The sequence below is a fragment of the Orcinus orca genome, chromosome 3 (genome assembly GCF_937001465.1).
Source record: "Orcinus orca chromosome 3, mOrcOrc1.1, whole genome shotgun sequence".
Classification (NCBI taxonomy): Eukaryota; Metazoa; Chordata; class Mammalia; order Artiodactyla; family Delphinidae; genus Orcinus; species Orcinus orca.
This window is the reverse complement of record NC_064561.1, coordinates 67,738,905-67,764,156: the sequence shown is the minus strand read 5'-3', so window position 1 is coordinate 67,764,156 and position 25,252 is coordinate 67,738,905. Positions and strand designations below refer to the sequence as shown.

Genomic DNA, 25,252 nt, shown 5'->3' with positions numbered 1-25,252 from the left:
TGATGTTTCCTGCAGGATAAACAAGTCGGGCATTAAGTCTGTTAATCCCAATTGTTGGCCACTTTCTCCAGCTTTGCCTCTGTGTGAGCAGACCTGGACCACAGGCTTCTTATTTCCTCGGCAGCTCAGTGAGACTGAACAGGGAAAGAAAAGGAGCTGAGTAGGGAGTGCACAGCACACAGTCATCCTTCAGATGGAGGAGTGTGTTGGGGGGCTGAGGGCATTAAAGGGCCAGTCATTCGTGCTTACAACTCTTTTAACGTTCTCAGTGTGCAAGCTCTGAACAGGGTTTAATGAGTGCCCTCTTGTGACAGTTCCTAGAGAGAATCCCAAGAGGTTATAGAAAGACTGTCCCTGCCTTCAAGAGAGCTAGTCTGGCTTCAGGGCCCCTGGCTGCTTTGCTATCTTGACTGGTCCTTCCAGGCTCCTCTTTCTACACTTCATGGGATCTCAGGACTTACCTAAGGCAGCAGTAAATTAATTTTAGAGTGAGAGATATTCGCTATTTTCAGAAGAGCTCAGAATTCAAAAGAGCTCAGAGCTCAGCCAAAGAATTCATCAGTGGAGGAATTCCGAAATGCACAACACTGCCAAAGATAACATTCTAGCTTTTCAAGGAACACCCCAGAGGATCTGGGGCTGAAGTGTGAAAGGTTAATTAGGTAGGTGAGGCAACTAAGGCCATGAGGTTTCCTTAGAGAAGCTTAGTTTATTTTTTTATTTTATTTTTGGGGGGGGGCTTTCATTCTTCTGTGTTGTTGCCTGCATTATCTCTGTCTCTTTTTTTTATGGGGGTATAGTTGTTTTACAATGTTGTGTTAGTTTCTACTGTACAGTGAAGTAGAGTTCCCTGTGCCATACAGCAGGTTCTCATTAGTTATCCATTTTATACATATTAGTTAGTATATATATGTCAGTCCCAATCTCCCAATTCAGCCCACCCCCGATTTCCCCCCTTGGTGTCCATACGTTTGTTTTCTACGTCTGTGTCTCTATTTCTGGCTTGCAAACAGGTTCATCTGTATAGAGAAGCTTAGTTTAGAGTGACTGCACAGGGGTTCTCAAGGTATGGTTCCCAGAGCCACACTGACAATACGTATCAAATCTGCAATTCTCGGGCTGGGGCCCGGCCATCTGTGCTTTAAGGAGGCCTCCAAGTGATCCTGATGAACCCTAAGGTTATAGAGTTGAGAGTAAATATTTCTGAGATTGTCTGATACCTTTGGAGGCTCAGAAACCATGCAGGGAAGCCATCTGTTTATGATTCTTACAGGAAGCCCAGCAATTGTATGTTCCTGGGACCATTACATAACTTTTCTGAGTCCCAGTTTCTTTCTCTGTAAAATGGAGATAGTAGTAGTGTCTACCTTACAGCGTTGTTGGCAAGAATTAAATGAGATAATACACACAGCCTGGAGAACACTGTTTAGTAAATGGTAGTTATTTTTATGATTTTTCAAGGTATGAGTCTATCCTTCAGCTTCAGAATTTAGGTCTGAGTTGTTCTGAGTAGTCTCTGTGGGAAGGCTTTATTATAGAGCAGATTTTTTTAAAAGCGCCTTTTTGTGTCCTCGGGGGATTGTTTTTGCCCTGGTTTGCTGCATCTCTTTACTCTGTGGAAGACGGACAGTTTATGTGCCCTAGTTTTATAGGGAGATTCATGCTCTTATTTGTCTTAGGGATTCCTACCTCCCTGACTAAATCACGTCCCCACGGAGGGGCTCCATGGAGACTTCATCTCTGATTCTCCCCCAGAAAGAAGCCATGATCCTTAAATTTGGGGGAATCCATATAGGAGTACCGTCAACATGAATTTTTCCACATCATGAGTGACTGCAGCCTCAGGCCTTGTTTGAGAATTTAGAAAGCATGCCGTTCCACTAACCTGCTCACCCTCAACTTCTGCTGTTGTCATGGCAACAATAGTCCTGGGAGATGTGTGCATATCTTTATCAGGAAAAAAAAAATAAGATCTGCGATCTATGTGGGTGGAGCAGCTCCCTCCCGTCAGTATCCTCCACTCTCACCTTGCATCTCACAGCCCAGGAGTGCCAGCTTGCCGTAGTTGTGTCTAGTAGCTGAGGAAAGTAAGTCCTTGTGTAAGATACACTTTTACCTTCCGGGGGCGTGGAGCTCATCATGTCTGTTGGAGTTCTCTATGTAGCTTATCTTGTGTGTTCTGACCTGGCCTGGAGGGAGAGAGGGAGGTGGTGTGAGAAGGGGAATTAGAATTCTCTACCCAGGAGAAGCCAGGAAGTTTAAGTCTCTGCTGGCTCCATCCGTGACTTTCTTTAACTCCTTCTTAGGAGAACCCTCTGCACCTCTATTTTTAATGGTCATGTAAATAAAAAACTAGAATGAAGAATTCCTGCTTTTCCTGAAATCAAAAGTTTCTGTTGAGTAAATAGATTCTGAGATATTTCTTTCCCTCCACCCTGTATTCCCTGCACCTCTCTCATTTTTCCTACACCCATTCTTCCAGGTTCGGTAGCCCTGGGCAGGATACAGTCAGGATTGGGGCCGTGATACATAGTAAAAGAATTTCTTCTATGTCCGAGACCCACAACAGATCATGTGCCTCCTGAAAATCGAATCCCTTGTGCACTCAGACGTGTGCTCCTGGGCATACATTTTGGAGAGGAGAGTGTAGTGAGGAGAGAGGAGGGGCAGGAGCTGTTCTCTTAGGCTGCAGTTTCCTTCAAATCCCACAGATGCAGAGAAGCAGCTAATGCAGGGTCAGGAAATGGAGACTCATTACAGTCCCTCTGGTTATCATTGATCCACCTAATGAGCCACTGGAGCAGTACAGTCTGGCCCCTGCAAACTTCATCATGAGAAACAACTTCTGCGTATGTCTTAGGAAAATAATACACTTCATTCTTCTTTTGTTTGAGTGTTGCTTGGGACAGGAGAGTTTCTGAATAACCCTCCCTTCTAGCTTTCTATACACACCGTCCTTTTTTTTGGCGGGGTGGGGGGGGGGACAAAATTTTATTCCAAAATGCTGGAATAGATTTTCTTCTTCTTCTTTTTTTTTTAACATCTTTATTGGGGTATAACTGCTTTACAATGGTGTGTTAGTTTCTGCTTTATAACAAAGTGAATCAGCTATACATATACATATATCCCCATATCTCTTCCCTCTTGCGTCTCCCTCCCTCCCATCCTCCCTATCCCACCCCTCTAGGTGGACACAAAGCACCGAGCTGATCTCCCTGTGCAGTGCGGCTGCTTCCCACTAGCTATCTGCCTTACGTTTGGTAGTGTATATATGTCCATGCCTCTCTCTTGCTTTGTCACATCTTACCCTTCCCCCTCCCCATATCCTCAAGTCCGTTCTCTAGTAGGTCTGTGTCTTTATTCCTGTCTTACCCCTAGGTTCTTCATGACATTTTTTTCCCTTAAATTCCATATATATGTGTTAGCATACGGTATTTGTCTCTCTTTCTGACTTACTTCACTCTGTATGACAGACTCTAGGTCTATCCACCTCATTACAAATAGCTCAATTTCATTTCTTTTTATGGCTGAGTAATATTCCATTGTATATATGTGCCACATCTTCCTTATCCATTCATCCGATGATGGGCACTTAGGTTGTTTCCATCTCCGGGCTGTTTTAAATAGAGCTGCAATGAACATTTTGGTACATGACTCCTTTTGAATTATGGTTTTCTCAGGGTATATGCCCAGTAGTAGGATTGCTGGGTCATATGGTAGTTCTATTTGTAGTTTTTTAAGGAACCTCCATACTGTTCTCCATAGTGGCTGTACTGTAGCTGAATTTTTAAGCCCCTTATCGAAAGGGAAATTCAAGTTTCTGTTGGGGAGATCCTAGGGTCTCAGGGACCAAGGAAGGGTGTGTGTGTGTGTGTTACCAACTCTGCTACCTGACTTGGCTCAAAAACAACAGGCCACCTGTATGTTTGAGAGCTTTGTGGGGAAGCGGAAGTGGCGGGTGAGGGTCAGCAGTTCATTCTGTGGGAAAGAGTGCTTGGGTTGTATAGAATTGGTGGGCTTGGAGCACCTCCCTGGGAGGTGCTTGGACAAGAAAGACCTATTTATGGCCTGGTTTGAGGGCAGAGGGGTAGTGATAACTTGTAATGCCTTTAAGCTTTGCAGCTCCAGCAGGCGTTGCCCTCAGCCTCACTGATTCTAGTAAACTAGAAACTAGAGCTGGTCCCCAGCAACAGCAAGGATCTTTAATGACAAATATTTTCAGAGCAACTCAGTCCAGATTCCAAAAGAACTTAAAAAGTTCTTTTTCTCAGAGGCAGTTAGCTTTGCAGTTGAGAAGGTCATTGCCTAACCTGGAGAAACATATTCAAGTCAAGCACTGGCTGGAGACTAGGGGCCTCTAGGGGAGGGTCATAAGAGAGCTCAGTCAGTGCCAGGAGGCCTGGAAATGAGCCTGTGGGTTGGAGAGGAGCCTCTCTCTGCCTCAGCACTTGGAGCTTGTTACCCACAGTTATAGAAAGGACAGGGAGAAGAGATGGATACTGTTCCACTCTCATCTCAGTGAGACCAAGAGCTTCCCCAGCAGTACGCTGCCTGGAAAGGTCTAACTCCAAGGCAGTGGGCTAGGTGAAGGATGGGAGAAGGCAGTCCTGAGGATGGCAGTACCAAAGGAAATAAAGGGGAAAAAAGGATGTTTTTGCATAGTTTTAAAATAGGAAATGGAGAGCCTTGTAGAAGTCAGACTCAAGAGGTTAACTACAGAAGGTTAGGGTGTGAAAAGGTAACTTTCAGGAACCAAATTTGCATCCACAAGACAACAGGAATGATGGGAAGTTTATTGTTGCTAGAGTCATGTCCCTGGGCTGCTGAATCCCAAGCAGAGTACCCTAAGCCTCCCGATTCTAGCTGCGATTGCGTGTGAAAAACAACCAAACAAACTTTAAAAAGAAGGAAAGCCTGTCCTGTACAGAAAGTCTGAACAAACAAGTTTGTTGTTGATGGTCCAAGAAAGCCTGCCAGCTTGGGTTTACTTCCAACATTGGCCCAATCCCGTGTCCAGAGCTGTTGCTCTAGGTGACATCGTGGGCCAAGCTGAGTAGTGAGGTGACATTCCCCAAGTCACCTCTCTTATTTTCTTTGACTCTGCGTCGTAGATACTGTCTTACCCAAGCACACATATGTCATATGTCTGTTTCCATAGTCACCTGGTGTCACCCAAAGGTCTGTGACAAAGCTAGAAGCTTCAGCCAGTGTAAATGACTTATGTTAGATGCACACCAAGCTCCATGTCAGAGTTTTGGGGGGAGAAGGGCATCACCAGACGTGTAAACAGCCCTGAGATGGATGCCCTTGAGCCTGTGAGGCTGGCTCTGTGTGTGATGATGAGCAAGGAATATTAGAAGTTAGCAGAAGTTCCCTTCTCTCAGCTAATGCCTATTAGTAGGGAGGTGTGTGTGTCAGTTGGAGGGTCTTTGTCGTTGAAGTTTCAAAGTTTTTGAATCCTGTGCTGTTGCCCCCCTGGGTTGTAGAAATAGTATTTTAGAACAAGAGAAAGGAAGACTATATAATAGCTGTTATTTATGGAGAACTGTGATAAGGACTTTACATGTATTGCGTCCTTAAACAAGAGAGAAGTGATTATTATTCCCATGTTCTAGATTAGGAAAATTGAGGCTCCCAGGAATTAAATGACTTCCTTACAGTCATCCTTCCTTACATCTAGTTGGTGTTTTTTGCTCACTATTATATTCCCAGTATTGAGGCAGCTGTCTAGTACATGATGGTGCTTAATAAATATTTGTTGAACTCATCAGGGAATAGCAATGGCTGAGGCTATATTTGAACCCATGTCTGCCTGCTGCTGAACTCTATGCATTTAAATAATACACTACTTTGTCCCACTTGCCAGGTGAAGCGAATAGTTGGGTAACTAGGAGAAGACTATTCACTGTCTGAGTTCCAGGCTGACTGTAGGGGTCTATAGTATTTCCCCATTCCTGCTGTAATCAGTTTCTGCAAACTTTGTGACTTAAAGCAATACAGATTTATTATGTTACAGTTCTAGAGGTCAGAAGTACAAAATGGGTTTTACTGCTGGCTAAAATGTAGGTAGGTTCCTGCCACTATGTAACAAGGATCCACTTTCCTTCAATTCCCAATAACATGTTGCTCATTTCCATCTGAGCCCTCCCTGGCAGCACCTTTAATGTCCATATTTCTACAACAGTCTGTTCATGACAAGTTAGGTATTCCCCAAGACAATATATGTTTTCTCTACCATACTCCTCACTTCTGAGTCCTCTCTGGCAGAGTCATTAGTATCCATATTTCTACTAACAGTCTTTTCAAGGTAATCCAGGCAATTTCTTCATGCTCCTCAAAGCCCTCCAGTCTCTGCCCACTGCCCAATTCCAAAGCCACTTTTACATTTTTACTTATTTGTAACAGCAACACTCCACTTCCAGATACCAAAATCTGTATTAGTTTCTAGGGCTGCCATAATGAATGACCACGAACTGGGTGATTGAAAACAATACAAATTTATTACCTTATAGTTCTGGAAACCAGAAGTCCAAAATGGGTTTCTCTGGGTTAAAAATCAGCATGTTGGGGCTTCCCTGGTGGCACAGTGGTTAAGAATCCGCCTGCCAATGAGGGGGACACAGGTTCGAGCCCTGGTCCGGGAAGATCCCACATACCGCGCCCGTGTGCCACAACTACTGAGCCTGCGCTCTAGGGCCTGCGAGCCACAATTGCTGAGGCCCGCGTGCCTAGAGCCTGAGCTCTGCTACAAGAGAAGCCACCGCAGTGAGAAGCCTGCACACCACAACGAAGAGTAGCCCCCGCTCACTGCAACTAGAGAAAGCCCACGTGCAGTAACGAAGACCCACCCAAAAAGCAGCCCAAAAAAAAAAAAAAAATCAGTGTGTTGGAAGGGCTGCATTCCTTCTGGAGGCTCTAGGGGAGGACCTTTTTCCTTGTCTTCCAGCTCTCAGGCTGCCTTCATTTCTGGGCTTAGTGGCTCCTTGCTCCATCTTCAAAGCCAGCTACGTAGCATCTGCTAATCTCACTCTGACTCCCCTGCCTCCCTCTTTCCCTCGTAAGGACCCTTGCGATTACATTGGGCCCACCTAGATAATCCAGGATAATCACTCTAGCACAAGATCCTTAATTTAATCACATCTGCAAAGTCTTTTTTTACCATGTAACATAACATATTCACAGGTTTCAGGAGTTCCTAGGACCTGGGCATCTCTGGGGCACCATTATCCTGCCTACCTCAGAGTCATTTATGTGCAGGCAGCAGTGTCTGTGTGTGTCTGTGTGTAAATTTCAGTAGAGACGAAGGTAAAATAAGGTGCATATTAGGACCCTGAAGAGGGTGTAGTCAGTGTGGACTAGACTCTAAAAGCCTTTTAAAAGCTATTAATTGCCAGCAGTTTGCTGGAGACATATCCATCACCCGCTTTCTCTCCAGACCTTAGCTAATTAGGAATCGATGCATGGGGCCACCTGAGGAAATCAAAGTTCAGAATCAGGCTTATTGTTGGTAAAGAAGTTCTGGAGAATACCACAGGGCCTCTAGCAATGCAAGGGAAGAATACCACAGGGCCTCTAGCAATGCAAGGGAAGAAAATCAAGAATGGCAGACCTCTCCCTTAGTGAGGAAGGGGAACTGTCCTGGTTTGATTGGCTGAGCTAGAGCAGAGAAAGAGAATTAATTAGGTAAGAGGTATGTCATGAAAGAACAGTAACTGTTGATCCTAATTTGGCGCAGTCAGGAAACACAATCCAGGGAATTCCCTGGCAGTCCAGTGGTTAGGACTCCATGCTTCAAATGCAGGGGTGGGGGGGTGGGGGGCGGGTTTGATCCCTGGTCGCGGAACTAAGATCCCACATGCCGCGCGGCGCAACCAAAAAATTAAATATTTCAAAATAAAATAAATAAATGAATAAAGGGCATGGTAGCTAGCAAAAAAGTCAGTCACTATTTCTAAATCTCACTTTTCCTCAGGGATGCCTCCTGTGTCAGGGGCAGGGTGGTGGTAGGCCAATTCTGTGGATACACATGCATTCAGGATTTGTTTGTTTGATTTTTAGGAGCATTTTGCCTAACAAACCTATTCTCACACTAGCTACCTCCTTGAGATCCTAACAGGCTAAGCACTTCCAAAGCCTGGAGCATCTCAGCACTCTCAGCAGCTCTGACTGGAGACTAAATCACCCTCTTGCCTCTGACAGTGACTAGCCATGAGACCCCTGGAAGGTTCTCCTTGGAGGCCAGCATCCCCTAGAGGCTCCTTGTGTAACTAAGATGTCGATCCGACTGCTGTCCCTCAATCTGCAGCCAGTGGAGTTGTGTTTAGTCAATGATCAGTGTCATGTCAATTTCCCTTTGTTGGACCAAGTATAAATTGATTCTAAATACCTGTCTTGGGGAGATTTCTGTAGGGAAGATGAGCTTTTCAGTGTGCTGTCTCTAATTCTGGGCACTTAGAGATATAAATTAGTTTCCTTGGTCTTTTCACACTCAGGGTCACAACCTTGCCTCCAAGATACTAGCCTTCTTCTTTTTTTTTTTTTTTGTGGTTCGCGGGCCTCTCACTGTTGTGGCCTCTCCCGTTGCAGAGCACAGGCTCTGGACGCGCAGGCTCAGCGGCCATGGCTCACGGGACCAGCCGCTCCGCGGCATGTGGGATCTTCCTGGACTGGGGCATGAACCCGTGTCCCCTGCATCGGCAGGTGGACTCTCAACCACTGCGCCACCAGGGAAGCCCAGATACTAGCCTTCTAAATGGTTGTGATTTGAAGGGCACTAGGAAGATCATCACAAAACTCACCTAACAGGCAGGTCCCTAGAACTTTACCATTAACCACCACCACTAGAAGCATTCTCTTTTAAAATACCCCTTCATTCATTCATATCCTCTCTCTTCCTCCCTCCTTCCCTCTCCCTCTCTCTGTCTCTCTCACACGCACACACATACACACACACACACACACACAAAGTATTAGACTATCCCGTCCAAGGGTGCTCTCCTTGGCTTGGCTTCAGTGTAGAATTTGGTTGGAGCTTCCTATAGTCATTAAACAAACATTTGTTAAGTACCTACTTATAGCCAGTCTTTGTTCTAGGTGATGCGAATACGATACTAAATATAACACAGTCCTGTCATCATCTAGTGGGGGAGACAGAAATGTAAAGAAATAAGGTGGAAATATTACAGTGTCAGGACCGTAATAGTGCCATGTATAGGCAGGTCCAATAAGGAAGCTTGTCGGTCTGGAATGGGACCCAGAGTCTATCTATGTTGTAATCCATGCAAACCCCATGTAAATATGGTCAGCTGGTTCATCTTTCCTGATAAGGACCTCTTTAATTGTTTTCACAGGGCTCAAACCCTCCCTCAGCAACCATGAATGTTAGATATTGTGGGAGCCCAGAAGATGGAATTGGGAATTTAGGGGACCAGATCAAAGAGTATGTGGCATTCAATACTGGGTATTGAAGGATGGTACATAGAATGCGGGAAGAAAGAGAGTTCCAGACAAAGGGAACAATACATGCGCGTGTGTGAGCCTTAAACCCAGAAGGCATATTCTGGGTGAACAGAATGCGTGCATTTGATGGGCGGGGTAAGGTGGAGGACTGTTGGGAAATGAGATCAGAAAGCTGGACTGGTGTCAGATGTTGTTGGGCTTTAACAATCCTGCTAAAGAATTAGAACTTTCATTCAGTTGCTGGCAGTGGAGAGCCACCAGGTTTGTTTGTTTGTTTTTAAGAAAGGAGCCTCTATTGAGCCTCCTTAGCTCTACTGAATCTGCAAAAATCATCCTGTAATGTGTCAAGACAAATTCATAAGCTATCAACCTAGTGTTTTCCTCCACCTAAATCAGGGATTAGAAATGGTGAGTGTCTAGAAATGTGGGACCAAGAGGGTGATGAATGCAGCATTTTTGTAAAAAGGCATGGCCTTGGAAATGTTCTTAGGTAACTCTGCTGGACTTGGTTTGATCGTGTCTAAGAAAATGTGGAGCGTGAAGGGAAGACTTGTTTAAATTTTGCCTGTGTTAGCTTTTTAAGGGAGGTAGCATGGCATTGCACAGTGCCTGAGCTCCCTGTGGTACAGCTGCATCACTGTGCCTCAGATTTATTAATGTGTATAAAAGGAAAGACTGAAGGCTGCTGTAAGGATTAAGTGAGATGATGCCTGTGAAATGCTTGGCACAATGCTTAGCTCACGTTACTATTTTCTCAGTTTAATACACCTGGCACTTAGCACAACACCTGGCACACAGTATATAGGATTCACAACGTCTTTGCTAGATGAAATGGAATGGTCTTAGGGTGCACAGAGTTGTAGGGTGGTGGTGGTGGAGAGGGTTCTCCCCGACGACACTCATTCTCCTGCCCTCCTCCCTGCAGTATTCTGACAGCACCTCCGTTTTACACCCTCAGTGCAGAGATATCACGGTTTGTCTAGAAATGGTTGCTCAAGGCTGCAAAGGGACACAGCAACGGAGAGCCTGGGATTGCTGCTAAATCTTAAGAAGAGCAGATTGTGACAAAGTACGGGGTGGGGGGGAAGACAGAGAAGAGAAAATGTGAAAACCTAACGAAAACCAGACGCAGTGCTCTCACTGAGTGACATGGTGATGCCTCACCCAGTTTCACGTGGGACAGGCAGGGCGAGACCACTGTGAAGAGTCACTGTCAGGTTGCGGTACTGAAGGAGGAGCCCGGCCGTGGGCTCTGGGGTCCAGGCAAGGCTGCTGCATGGGGCCTGGCACTTGGAAAATGCCGTTTGGTTTAATACTATGCACTCACCGCCTTGAAGTTCTTAATCATTTTTTACAAGGGGCCCCCCATTTTCATTTTGTAGTGGACCCTGCAAATTACATAGCTGGTCCTGGGTGCAGGCTACCTGGGGCAGTGACATTTTGCCTCAGCTAGTTTTTGAGCTAGTTTTTTTGTTGTTGTTGTTGTTTTTGTGGTATGCGTGCCTCTGACTGTTGTGGCCTCTCCCATTGTGTAGCACAGGCTCCGGATGCGCGGGCTCAGCGGCCATGGCTCACGGACCCAGCCGCTCCGCGGCATGTGGGATCCTCCCGGACCGGGGCACGAACCCGTGTCCCCTGCATCGGCAGGCGGACTCTCAACAACTGCGCCACCAGGGAAGCCCATAATTAATTAATTTAAAAAATGGGTAGCACCTTACTCCCTTACTTCAGTCATCCACTACCAAGAGCTTAGTGTGTATCCCCCAGATTTTTTGTACTGTAAAGTTTAAAGTACTGTATTATAAAATAATACGCAGTTACATTGTTGATGTAAATATTAAACAGTACAGCATCATTTATGTGAAAATATTCAAGTTTTCCTCCGTTCCACTCCCCTTTAGTGAGGCAACCACCATTAACAGTTTTGTCTGTATGCTTCAAATATATTTTTTAATTAATAAACTTTATTTCTTTAGAGCAGTTTTCGGTTCATAGCAAAATTGAGTGGAAAGTACAGAGAGTTCCCGTAAGCTCCTGTCCTCACACCTGCCCAGGCTCCACCACTATTGTTAACCAGCACCAGAGAGTGCATTTGTTACAGTTGATGAATCTATGCTGACACATCACTGTCACCCAGAGTCCAGAGTTTACACCAGGGTTCAGTCTTCCAAATATTTTTCAAATTAATTTTTAATTATGTAATTGATGTATGAATGTTTTTTCTATGTCTATTAAAAATACGTAGGCTTTCAAAAAGCAAAATGGGATAATATCATGCATATTAGTATATAGCTTGTTTTTATTTTTTAACAAATACCTTTCCAAGTCACTACATATAGACCTGCCTCATTCTTCTTTAATAAGGGCATACAGTGTTGTATGTCTATATTATGTTATTTATCCAGTTTCCCATTGGTATATATGGTTTTTAAAAAATATTTGTTTGGCTGCATCAGGCCTTAGTTGCGGCACGCAGGATCTTTCGTTGTGGCGCGCAGGCTCTTCCTTGTGGCACGCGGGCCTCTCTCTAGTTGAGAGGGGGCACATGGTCTCAGTAGTTGCGGTGTGCGGGCTCTCTAATTGTGACAGGCAGGTTTAGTTTCCCCGCGGCATGTGGGATCTTCGTTCCCTGACCAGAGATCGACCCCACGTTCCCTGCATTGGAAGGCAGATTCTTAACCACTGGACCACCAGGGAAGTCCCTATTCGTTTTTTAAACAACTTACACATTCTTTTTTCTTTATTATTTAAATATTTATTTATTTATTTAGGCTGTGCCTGGTCTTTGTTGAGGCACGCGGGATCTTTAGTTGCGGCATGAGGAATCTCTTAGTTGCGGCGTGCATGCGAGACCTAGTTCCCCAACCAGGGATTGATCCCGGGCCCCCTGCATTGGGAGCATGGAGTCTTACCCACTGGACCACCAGGAAGTCCCCACATTCTTATACATATATATTTTGCACTCCTAGTATTATATAGAATAAATTTTTAGAAGTGGGATTATTGGTTATAGGGTATGAACATATCAGATTGGCGCTCTCTTATCTGGGGTTGACTGCACTTGTTATACACTCCCTCTAACCCCCACCTCTCTGTCGCTTAAACTCAGTGACACCATCTTCAAGGGACTTAGCCCTCAGGGTTGAGAATACTGGAGCATCGAAAGGAGAGAATTTACTTGTGAATAATAACAGTAATAGCTCACCTGCATTGAGCACTTAAACCATGTTTTGTGCACTCAAGCCAAGTATTGTTCTAAACACTTTACATGTATTAACTCCTTTAATCTGTATAACCACCCACAGAGATAAGTCTATTCTTACACCCATTTTAATGCTTAGGAAACTGAGACACCTAGGGTTAAGTAAGGTCACACATCTGTCTAGTAAATGTTGGGGCCAGGATCTGAAGCAAGGCTCTTGTGCTCTTAACCTCTGCACACACTCTCTAGAGAGTTTAATGCCATAAAGATGTGAGAGTTTCTCTACCTTGTTTATTCCTTAAAACAATATTGTATTTATTCATTTACTTGTCTTTTTCTACACTGTAACTCTTTGAGGGCAGGGTACCTGTCCAAGTATTCTTCATAACCCTATACCCTAATTCCTAGCACCATGTCTGATTTATTGTACATAATAAATAAATTTAGTTGAATGGATAACAATGCCTCTGGGAGGTAGCTACTATATCCATTTTACAGATAAAGAAACTACAAGTCACTGTCACCCAAACGCTGCAGTAGAAAAGACTAGTAAGCGGAATCGTGGAGCGGCAATTTGAACCCATGGCTTTTGATACCTAATCCAGGGTGCCGTCCACCTTGCCTGAGCTGCCTCCTTCCTGCGTGTTTCTGAGGGCTCTGGAGCATAGCTCCCTACCTAGCAACTGTTTCTAAGCTGGAAGACTCACAGCTAGCCAGTTTTAATGATCCCTGGGAGGGGCAGAGCCTGATGGGAGGAGGGCCCCTGGAAAGTAGTTTCTGGAAGTACTGCAACCAGGAATCAGTTGTTAGAGGAGTCAGGTTCCTTAGAGGACTACCGCGTAGTAATAATACGTATGCTCTGTTGGCTTCTGCATGCCAAATGTTATTCTGTGTAATTTATGAGCATTGTCTCTTTTTAATGATCGCAGTCCCATTAGATGGATATTGTTATCTTTGTTTTACATGTGAAAGAATACTGAGAGGCCGAGTGACTTGCTCAAGGTTACACAACAAATAAGTGCTAAGGCTGAGATCCAACTCAAAATGTGTGACCCCCAAACGTTCATTTTAAGCATTCTGCTACCCCAGCTTATAACAGCAGCTGGGGCAGAAGAAATTGCCCTCCCAAGACCCTGGAGGACTTTAGTGACGAGTAGGTAGAGAAATAAGGTAGAGAAAATAAGGTAGAGAAAACCATGCAGCCTGAGCCCTCCTAGGTGATGGGGTCACAGAAAGAAGAAATGTTATTTTATTTTGTTTTTTTAGCTGGCTGTGGGAGCTAGGAAGATTTGAGACCAGCCATTCCAATTTTTGAATCTGGGTTCTCAGCACGTGGTGTCTTTATAGTCAACCTAGAAATGGCAGAGTTATTTTGGGCACAAAGCAAGAGCTGTGGCTTTAAAAATATGCCACTGTATTTATCTCTTCCGCTCCAAGATTGCTGAAAATTAGCCCAGCTGTGGCCTGAGGCACCAGACAGCCACACAGTCTTCTTCCAGCTCACTCAGCCCACCCTAAGCGGGTGAAACACCCAGAAGTGGCAGCCTCTGGGGGGTGGCTATCGGATTAGTTCCCTATCACCAAGCCTACCTTCTGATCACACACACACATACCATCCCTTCCCAGCTACTGTAGGGATCAGGATGCTAGGCCTGTGAATCAGCTCAGCTCTGTCTTCTCCCCCATCCCCAAGGCTTCAATAGAAGTAAAAAAAAAGTCATAATTCTAATATTGAGCTGAGGAGTCAGTACAAGAATAATTTTTCAGCTGTATTACCAAGTCACTGTTTGATTCAGGGCAGACAATCTTGCGGTAATTTAAGCCTTCACTTTCCTTATCTATAAAATGGAAATCTTAAAAATATATTTTTTTATATATATATAAAATATATGTATATGCAAAGTGCTTAATAAAGTGCCTAAGAAAGTACCTGGCCCATAATAAGCAATCGATTGATATTCCTTAAACTAGTGAATCTTCTGCTACTCTGATCTTACTAACAGGTAAAATGTGGTGAGCTTTTACTTCATGTTAGGCACTGTGTTATATGCTCTCTAAGGATAATTACATTTAATCCTGTAACAACCCTATGAGGTGGATGGTATTATTCCTTTACACATGAAAACTGAGGCCCAGAGATAATTAATTTGCTAAACATCACGTAATTTACATGATGTAGCCAGATTTAAGCCTAGTATTCTGATTATAGGACCTAAAGTCTTAAAGAGAACAGGGAGTATATTTTTACATTCCCCTGTTTCCATGGAAAATTCTTTCCACTGTCAACTGAAGGACTAAGAAGCAGTGGGGAAATGCCCAGGTGGTTTTAGCTTTCTTTCCCTGTCTCTGATCCTGGACAGGATTTGGGTTTCCAGCCATCATTCTCCTGTGTTTTGTGGGCTGTAATTACTCAGATTTACTTTGCCCAGTTCATAAAGGATCGAGTGAGGGAGAGGAGGCGGAGCTTGTCCAAGCAGTCCACCAACCTTACAGATGGTGGGATAGGGGGTGGGGAGGCAGCGAGATATGTTTTACATCCTGGTCTTTCAGTGGGTTTGATGGCAGATGCTTTTTGCGTTTTGGTCTGAGCGTGTATAATTCTACAATCTGCCAAGTTCTGGTAGAGAAAGAGAGGGAGAGACAGAGAGAGAAAGACACACACACACACAGAAGAAATGGTTGCTCAAAGCCACAGAAGGCTCAAATGAAATTGGAGCTGCTTGAAGGGCCGCAGTGGCTGGCGGGGTGGGAAAGGAGTCCAGGAGAAGCGAGGTGTCCCTGTGCAGAAAGCCTGGGTGTTCACTTGCAAACCCAGAATCTGCACAGCCTTCCGTGCCCTGACCCTTCCCTGCATGACCAGAGGCAGCAGCAGAAGCAGCAGCCCGCGCCGGAGAACAAGCAGTCCAGGGGAGCTGTCTGGTGGGGCCGGAAACGGCTGTAATCATTTAATAGCCTTTGCTGGCTGCACGAACCTAGCGGAGTGGGCGGTAGGCAGGCTCCAGAGTGCTGTCTGGCAAGATGGTCCCCCGCTTTAATCAAAATGATGGGTTTTCTGGAAGCTCTTTATTAACCTCAGCACCAGAATCCCAGAGATGGTAACAAAGGGATGAATGGGGAGCGAAGGGGAGGGCTGCAACCTGCCGGCTGGGCTGTGATTTTCCAGAGCTGAGCACTCACTCCCGCAGCCCCACCCCTCCCCCCACCTCCACACTTCTTTCTATTGATTCTTTCTTAGAGGCTCCTGCCTGCATCGCCATCTCCCAAATGATGACTAAACAGATGTAGCCAGAGCCATTGCTATATTTGTATAATGCTTCAGGGTTTTCAAAGGGCCTTCATATACAGCTCAGGATGTGGGTCTCGTTCGTAACTGGAGTGAGACTACCTAGATTTGAGTCCCAGACTCCACCAGTTAGTAACCCTGTGACGATTGGTCCTCAGTCTCTTCATTTATAAAACCAACATATCTATAAAGCAGACATGGATATTGGCAATATCTACTTCCTATGGTTCTTGTGAGGAGTAAAAATTATATAGCATATGCAGATCTGCTTAGCCCAGTGCCTAGCACATAGGAAGGCAGAGTAAATGTTAACTAATTCATAACCCTGATGAAGGCAGGAAGGTGATCACCTCCATTTTATGCCTGAGGCAACTGAGGCTCAGAGTCCTTTATGTAAATTGCCCAGGACTATGTACCATTAAGTGATAGAACCAGGGCAAGCCCTCAAGTTCAGAAGAGCAAAGCGAGAGGAGGAGAGGAAAAGAAGATTAAAAATCCTCCAACATTCTCCAGCCTTGCCCCTCTAAAAACTTTCCTGAAAGTACTATTCTTGGTCAAAATGACCGTGGGTGGTTTCGTTAGGGGAAGTCTGTGTAAATCAGATAAACCTCTCCTGGCCTTAGCTGATTGTCAGGAGCAGATTAGAATAGGGGTTGGGGGTAGGTTTACAAGTCTGGCATTTGCTTCACAATCTTCAGGACCTTCCCTGGCATCTGCACTGGCAAAGCCTCCAGCTCAATTGTTCCCAGTCACTGAGGCTAAACTCCATCCAGAGTTCGTTTAGAATGAAAGAAGAAAGTAGGGAATGTTGCCCAAAAGACCCTGGGCAGTGTCTAAGGGAAGTGCCTAAAGTGGGTTATTGGATTAGCTGAAGTGGTCAGCTACCCCCATAGGGCAGTTTTTAAAGCTGGAGATCTGTATGCCTTTGTAAAACAAAAAGTGTATGTTGTTCATATTTTTACATGTATACCTACTGTGGAGAAATCAGCCAATTAAAAAAAAAAGGCAAAACCTTTTACTACAATTATGATCATACTCTATTAAACTTTCAAATCCCATTGGGTTGTAGTCTGAATGTCAGGGAAGGGCTGATCCTCCGCCGCTTGATGTCTCTCAGAAGTCTTCTTTCCAGGCTGTAATAGATCCATTCATTTGGGTCATGGCTGCATCTCAGTCTTGTCTTTGTGAGCCAGTGAGCTGGGTCCCTGGGAGCAGAGAGGAGGGGACCTGTGGGAGGTCCCAGGAGCGGGAGAGGGAGACAGCACTGAAAGAAGAAACATTCCCTTGACTGACCTGAGACTGGCCCTGGGCTGGGGTTAGGGGTAGAAAAGGTGCATCTTCCTTTCTCATCTTTTCCTCATCTTCCTTTTTCATCTTTCTCATGAGATACTCTCATCAAGGAGTATCTCCTTGATTCTGCCCCAAAGTCACAGCATTTTATAAGCGAAGCTGGCCAAGGGCTTCAGTACTCTTGGCCAAAAGGGACTCAGATTTAGGAGGTCAGTAAATGTTGTTTGTCACAGCCTTAAGATATTATTTCACCTGAATGAACCCTCAGAGATGTTCGCACACACATCAGCCAGAACAGGTTGGGTACAAGGATCTGGGAGGCACTGGGGAAACCAGATCTTGTTCTGCTCTGCGGAAGCTGAATATGAGGAGGATGCACCTGAATTCTTCTTGGAGTGGAGGCTGAATCAGACCCAACCTAGACTCCCAGCCAAGGCCGAGGGAGCTCAGTGACATGTAAAAGAACTCATCAACTCTTAGGGATCCTGCTGCGAGAGGCTCCCTCCGCCCATAGGCACGGCCATTAAGGTCCTTTAACTCTGCAAGATAAAAATATCTCTGAATTCTGCATCTCCAGATGACAGTCCTAAAGGCCTCATACAGAGTCCTGGCTGTGGTCAGAAAATTTTCCATCCTGGACTCTGTGAGAGCAACTAAAGGACTACAGAGTGGTGTTGAAACCCAGTTCTCCTAGACGCCAAGTCAGAGGCTTTTAATTGCATTTCTCACTTTTGTCTCAGTCTCTCAGGGGCAGGGCCTGTATTTGAAAGGTCAACAGGCAGATTCTGGCTGAGGTCAATTGCAGATTTGATTATCTTAGACGAATCAAAGAAATCAGTCTCAGAGAAAAAATATCTATAGCCCTATGTCCAAAGAGCTATAGTGTCAGCTCTGCCAGGGGAAGCATGGTGTAGCAAAGGGGTTTATGAGAGAAAAGAAACTCTCTTACTCCCTTTCCCTACAGTCTGCTGGTATTTGGACTAAATTTGCAATATCCTTACCCTGCCATCCTAGCCCTGAGAGCTGCGCCATGTATAGTTGCCCATGTGTGATTCCATTTATTGAGCTCTTTCATTGTGCTGGAGTCAGTCTCAGCACTTCACATGCATTTCCTGGTTGTCTTTAGGGACTCCAAAGTGCGGCAATGGAAACTTATTTGATCTGCTAAGGCGTGGGCACCACTTCCATTTCTCACATCAGTCCTTTCATTCATCCATCCAGCAAGTATTTATCAAACACCTGTTATGGGCCAGGAATTGTGCTAGACACTGGCTACACATTGGTGAATAAAACAGTTATATTTTCTTATAGAATAGATTACTAAAAAGAACGTGCTGTATAGCACAGGGAACGTACTCAATACTCTGGCGTATATGGGAAAAGAATCCAAAAAAAAATGAGTGGATATATGTGTATGTATAACTGATTCACTTTGCCGTACACCTGAAACACAACACTGTAAATCAACTGTACTCCAGTCAAAATTTTTTTAAACATTCAAAAATAAATACATATTTTCTGCTTCTCTGGACCTTACAGTGATAGAGATAGAGGTGAAGGGGGTGCTGCTTGGCTAGGATGGTCATAGAATACCTCTCTGAAGAGGTTTCAATTAAGCACAGACTTGAAGAATGAGGAGTCATGCTAAGCATGGAGGGGAGACCATTCTAGGCAAAAAGAAGCCATATGTGTACAGATTTTGAGGCAAAAACAATCCCAAGGGGTGTTGAGGAATTGAAAGAAAACCTGTGTGGCTGGAGGATAGTGGTAAGAGAGACACTTGTAGGTGAAATTGGAGAATAAAAGATAACAGGCTATTGAAGGGCTTTGTATACCATGTTAAGGAGTTTGATTTTTTTTTTTCCTCTCAAGGCAATAGAAAACCTTCAAATAATTTTAAGCAAGGGGAGTGATATAAAATAATTTCTATTTTTTAAAGGATTTTTACTGTGTGCATGTTATGCTTCAGTATTTTAAAAACGGAGAAAGACTTTAAGGAATAAAGATGACTCTGGCTATGTGTGGAAGGTTAGAGAGAGGCAAAAGTAGAAGCAGGCTGAACAAGGAAGAGGCTATTGTTGTAATTCACATACAAGATAATCGTGTCCTGAAAAAAGGTAGCAGCAGTGAAAATGGGGAGAAGAGGACAAAGTCTAGATATGTTTAGGAGGCTGAAATGACAGGTGTTGGTATATTATAAATGAAGAATAGAGAAAAATGAATAATGGCTCTGAAGCTTCTGCCTTGAGCATTGGAGTGAATGGCATATCATCGATTGAGATGAGAGATTTAGAAGGGAATAGAGGAGAGGAATCATGAGTTTGATTTCAGATTCCTTCAGTTTGAGTTGCCCATGAGACTGCCAAGAGGAGATACCAGATAGGCAGTTGGATACATGAGATTGGAGAGACCTATGGGCTTTAAGTATACATTTGTATCTCATCAGCATATTTAGATGGTATGTTTACCCATGGACAGGCTGAGATTCCAAAAGGAGACAGTGAAGAGAAAGAAGAAGAAAAGGTCTAGGGCCAAACCCAAGGAAGCTGCAATACATAGGTAAAGAGGATCCTGCGAGGAAACTGACAAAGAACAGCCAGAGAGAGTGGTCAGGAGAATGGTTTGATACGGAACTCATAAAAAAATAAGTGTTTCAAGAAGGGGATTATTAATGCTGCTGAGAAGTTCAATAAGATGAAGACTAAAATGTGACCACTGGCTTTGGAAGTAATATAATCAGTGAGCTTGCCATGAACAATGTTAGAAAAGTAGTGCTCAAGGATACCAAATTAGAGGAGATTGAGAAGTGGTGGAAGGTAAGGAGATGGAAGTAGCAAATGTAGAGAATCCCAAACTACAATCAAACGTAAACTGTTTATCTGGCAGAACTTTCCATGGCTCCACCGAACACTGCTGTGATGCCAAAAGGTTTCAATGTCATGGCCACTGGGATCACTTCGCTCAGACAGACCATTACTCTTCTTCTCTAGCTCTGACCTCTACTCTTCTAGAAGTCATTGGTATACTTTATGGTGTGTCTTCCAACTAGACTCTTGGGAAAGTCTTGCACTGGAAACCCCTATGGATGCATAATCATTTTCTCAAGTCTCAGCATAAATTTCACCTCTCTTGGAATCTCAATTGACTTTCTCAAGTGTAGTTAATAATTTTTGCCTCTCGGTCCTATAATACTTTACATGTACCTATATATATCTTATCTTTTATTTTTAATTGAGATATAATTGACACATAATAGTTCCAGGTGTACAACATGATTTACTATTTGTATACATAGTAAAATTATCACAATAAGACTAGCTAACATCTCTCACTATATATAGTTACAAAAAAATTTTTTATTATGATGAGAACTTTTAAGATCTATTCTCTTAGCAGCTTTCAAATATGCAATACAGTATTATTAACTGTAGTTACCGTACTGTACATTACATCCCATGACTTATTTATTTTATAACTGTAAGTCTGTACCTTTTGGCACCCTTCACTACCACCACCACCATCTAGCAACCACCAATCTGTTTTCTGTATCTATAAGCTTGTTTTTTTGTTTGTTTTTTTAGATTCCACATATAAGTGAAATCATGTGGTATTTGTCTTTCTCGGTGTTATTTTGTCAAATATTTAAATATTGACTTATTTCACTTAGTATAATGCCCTTGAGGTCCACTCATGTTGTCACAAATGGCAAGATGTCTTTCTTTTTTATGGCTGAATTATATATATATATAAAATTCAGCTGTGTGTGTGTGTGTGTGTGTGTGTGTGTGTGTGTGTGTATCACATTTTCTTTATCCATTCATCCATCGATGAACACTTAAATTGCTTCCATATCTTTGCTATTGTAAATAATGCTGCAGTGAACATGGGGGTACTTATATCTTTTCAAGATAGTGTTTTTGCTTTCTTTAGATACATACCCAGAAGTGGAATTGCTGGATCATATGCTAGCTCTATTTTTAATATTTTGAGGAACGTCCATACTCTTTTCCATAGTGGCTACACCAATTTACATTCCCACCAACAGTGGACAAGGGATCCCTTTTCTCCATACCCTCACCAACACTTTCTATTTCTAGTTTTTTTTTTTTTTTTTTTTTTTTGCGGTATGCGGGCCTCTCACTGTTGTGGCCTCTCCCGTTGCGGAGCACAGGATCCGGACGTGCAGGCTCAGCGGCCATGGCTCACGGACCCAGCCGCTCCGCAGCATGTGGGATCTTCCCAGACCGGGGCACGAACCCGTGTCCCCTGCATCAGTAGGCGGACTCTCAACCACTGCGCCACCAGGGAAGCCCTATTTCTAGTTTTTTTGATAACAGCCATTCTAACAGGTGTGAGGTGATAGCTCATTGTGGGTTTGATTTGTATTTCTCTGATGATTAGTGACATTGAGCACCTTTTCACATACCTGTTGGCCATCTGTATGTCTTCTTTGGAAAAATGTCTATTCAGATCTTCTTTCCATTTTTCAATCAGATTGTTTGGAGTTTTTTAATATTGAATTCTATGACTTCTTTATATATTTTGGATACTAACCCCTTATAAGATATAGGATTTGAAAATATTTTCTCCCATTCTGTAGGTTGCCTTTTCATTTCGTTGGTTTCCTTCTTTTTGCAGCAGCTTTTTAGTTTGATGTAGTATCATTTGTTTATTTTTGCTTTTGTTATCAGATTCAAAAAAATCATTGCTAAGACTGATGGTAAAGAGCTTACTGCTTATGATCTCTTCTAGGAGTTCTATGGTTTCAGGTCTTATGTTCAAGTTTGTAACCCATTTTGAGTTAGTTTTTGTGTATGGTGTAAGATAGAGGCCCAGTTTCATTCTCTTATATGTGGCTGTCCATTTCTTCTAACATCATTTATTGAAGACACTGTCCTTTTCCCATTGTATGTTCTTGGCTTGTTTGCCATAAATTAACTGACCATTTTTGCGTGAGTTTATTTTTGGGCTCTGTATTCTCTTCCATGATTTGTGTGTCTTTTTATGCCATACTGTTTTGATTACTATAGCTTTGTAATATATTTTAGAAGCTTGGTGCCTCCACCTTTGTTCTTCTTTCTCAAGAATTCTTTGGCTGGGGCTTCTCTGGTGGTCCAATGGTTAAAACTCCATGCTTCCACTGCAGAGGGCACAGGTTTGATCCCTGGTAGGGTAATTAAGATCCCACATGCCATGTGGCATGCATGCATGCATGCATAAATAAATAAATCTAAAAAATAAAATTAAAAAACGCTTTGGCTACTGGGTTCTTTTGTGGTTCCATACAAATTTTAGTATTGTTTGTTCTATTTCTGTGAAAAATGCCATTGGAACTTTGATAAGGATTGCATTGGATCTATAGATTGCTTTGGGTAGTATGGGCATTTTAACAATATTAATTCTTCCAATCCATGAGCATGGAATATCTTTCCATTTGTTTCTATCTCCTTCAATTTCTTTCATAAATGTCGTAAAGTTTCCAGTGTACGGGTCTTTCGTCTTCTTGGTTAAATTTATTCCTAGGTACTTTATCGCATATTCTGCTTTAACCCAGTACATTTCCTGCCCCACTCCCAGGCAGGGTAATCACAACCAGATATTCTTTAGAAAATTCTTCACAAAGAACCAAAAATATGTTACTAGAAACCTAGATTTCTGGACCCTCTGGTGAAAAAAATTGTTTCCAAACATTGGCCTTGCCCTAGGCTTGAAGAAATAACTCACGATTTCATGGGGGCCATGACCATCTGTGCAGCCTCTCCTGTGTTCAGGCTCCTGGTGTGGCATATGGAAAGCATATGTTGACTCTGTGACTGACTTGTGATGGTTTGTCTTGCAGAACCAGAGGCAGGAGAGGTGTCCCCTCCAGTCGGTGCTGGTGTCAACAGCAACAGCTGGACCTTTAAATACGGACCAGGCAACCCCAAACAATCTGGTCCCGGTGAGTTGCCAGACAAATTCATTATCCCAGGATCTCCTGCAATCATCTCCATCCGGCAGGAGCCTACTAACAGCCAAATTGACAAAAGTGACTTCATAACCTTCGGCAAAAAGGAGGAGACCAAGAAAAAGAAGAAAAAGAAGAAGGGTAACAAGACCCAGGAGAAAAAAGAGAAAGGGAACAGCACGACTGACAACAGTGACCAGTGAGGTCATCTAATGGAAACAAGCCACTTAGCCAGTTTTTGTAATAATGGCAAATCTCTCCCATGTAGCAACTCCCTACTCCTTTTTCCTATCCACATGAGCCCTTTCTTATAGACCTCAGAAATCTGCAGAAAGTTCCCTATGTCTGTCTAGATCACATTTAACAAGTTTTGTCTTAAAAGCTTTACTAAGTCTGGTGTTAACTCTCTCTCTCCACTCTGGCTTGTTTTCAGAACCTAAAAAGCAGACCCAAGTCTCCTTTCTCCTCCGCCACAAAGGAGAGGCTTCCCAGCCCCGCCAGTGAGAGGTTGGACTCTCTGCCCTGTGCTCCGGGGATCCTGTCTTGATGACACTTTCAGGGCAGGCTGAAAGGTTTTGAGATTGAGCAGCTTGAGTGTCTGTGGCCACTGGGTATGTGTGGCCACCGGGGAATATGTTGGCTGGGATGGGCCAGATTAGACTAGGAGGGCTGGGAAACAAAGGCAAATCAACAGTGGGAAATGTGAAACGAAAAGGTACCAGACTTTCTAAATCTTACAACTGAAGAGGCAGTGGCCACCCTCTAGCAGACAAAACTCCCCCCATTGACAAGGCTTTAGGAATCCCTAAGTCTCTTGGCTGTGGTGTCATTATACCTAAAACCTGCATTTTACCTACAAGCCAATAGTTCAGTGTTTAACAGGGGGCCAACCAGGGCAACAGAAGCAGATCTGATGTGTTTCCTGCATATGTCCTTGTGCTCACTTTATTAAAAATTCTTTTGCACACAATGTTATGAAAAGGTCAGATTCTTTTCCGACAACACATATGCAAAAGCAAAAGAAAACCCCAGCACCTCACTTTATGCTGTTTGTTGATAGATTTATTTAAAAAAGAGAAAATCTATAACTATAAATCTTTAAAGAGAAATATGATGAATTCAATTCCCCTAAACTATCCTCGAAAGAGAATTCAGCCTACAGCCATTTAAATGATCATTGCTGCTACAGAAGTGCTTTAAGAGAATTGCCTGAAACATCTGTATTATACTGGCCACCTGCCAATCACAGCTTTACTCTTTCAGGTCACTCTGGGGCTGCCTCTTGCATGTATTAATTACTAAATAAAAGGATCTTTCGCTCTCTTGTTTTCTAAGAAACAATTATGTGCACTTTGAATACACAACCTTCTCTAACCAACTGTATCAAGACCCAGAAATTGAAGAAAAATGTTGTTTTCTCATACATACAGTGAGCAGACTTTCCAATCCTCTAATTCTGTGATTTGTCTTGGTGTGATCGCCAACACCTTCTCTTTGGTTTAGTTTTCCTTTTCTATAACACTCTGAATTGCTAATCTTGCTAACACCTATGATGTTACCTGAGCTCAATCTCCCATATGTATGCTGTATGCTATTATAAGACTCCTGATATATATTTACTCTGTGCTTGTGTATGTGAATGTTACTGCAACTATTACCTAGAGTGAACTTTAAGCTTTATTGTTGAATGTAATTCCATTATATTTCCTTTTGTACACCTGTGAAAAAGTGCAGTAGAGTTTTTTTAACCATTGTTAATCAACTTTTATGTATGAAAGACACAGTAAAATTTCTTTCTTAAATCAAGATACTGGTGATTCAAGGAATTTTATTTATGGTCAGCCAAGAGCTGTCTCTTGCCAAGACTCTTGCTGGCAAGGGAATGGTTAAAGCTGTTTTTCTCTAGTAACAGTTCTGGAATGCATACTGAAGATATTTCCTGAGGGTGTGCAAGCACAAAATTTACCAATCTGACCTCTTTGAAGTTACAGAATACTTTGAAATTCTAACAATATCTGGAATATCAGCTCATAGAGAATAATAAAATTTACTGTCACCTTAAATAAGAAAT

General features: G+C 43.3%; 1 protein-coding gene across 30 annotated transcripts in view; it reads left to right on the top strand.

The window, feature by feature from the left end:
- The window catches only part of LOC101287170 (protocadherin alpha-C2), a 171,023-nt gene extending 146,036 nt beyond the window's left edge, over positions 1 to 24,987 (top strand). For 27 of the 30 annotated variants that reach the window (XM_033406612.2, XM_049708639.1, XM_049708642.1 and 24 more), the window contains one exon: positions 23,074 to 24,987. In XM_033406612.2, the coding sequence (XP_033262503.2) occupies positions 23,074 to 23,384 (311 nt within the window). In that variant the 3' untranslated portion in view covers positions 23,385 to 24,987. The remainder of the gene's footprint in view (positions 1 to 23,073) is intronic. The other 3 variants (XM_049708644.1, XM_049708643.1, XM_033406611.2) reach the window with 1 other exon arrangement.
- The last annotated feature ends 265 nt before the right edge of the window (positions 24,988 to 25,252 follow it).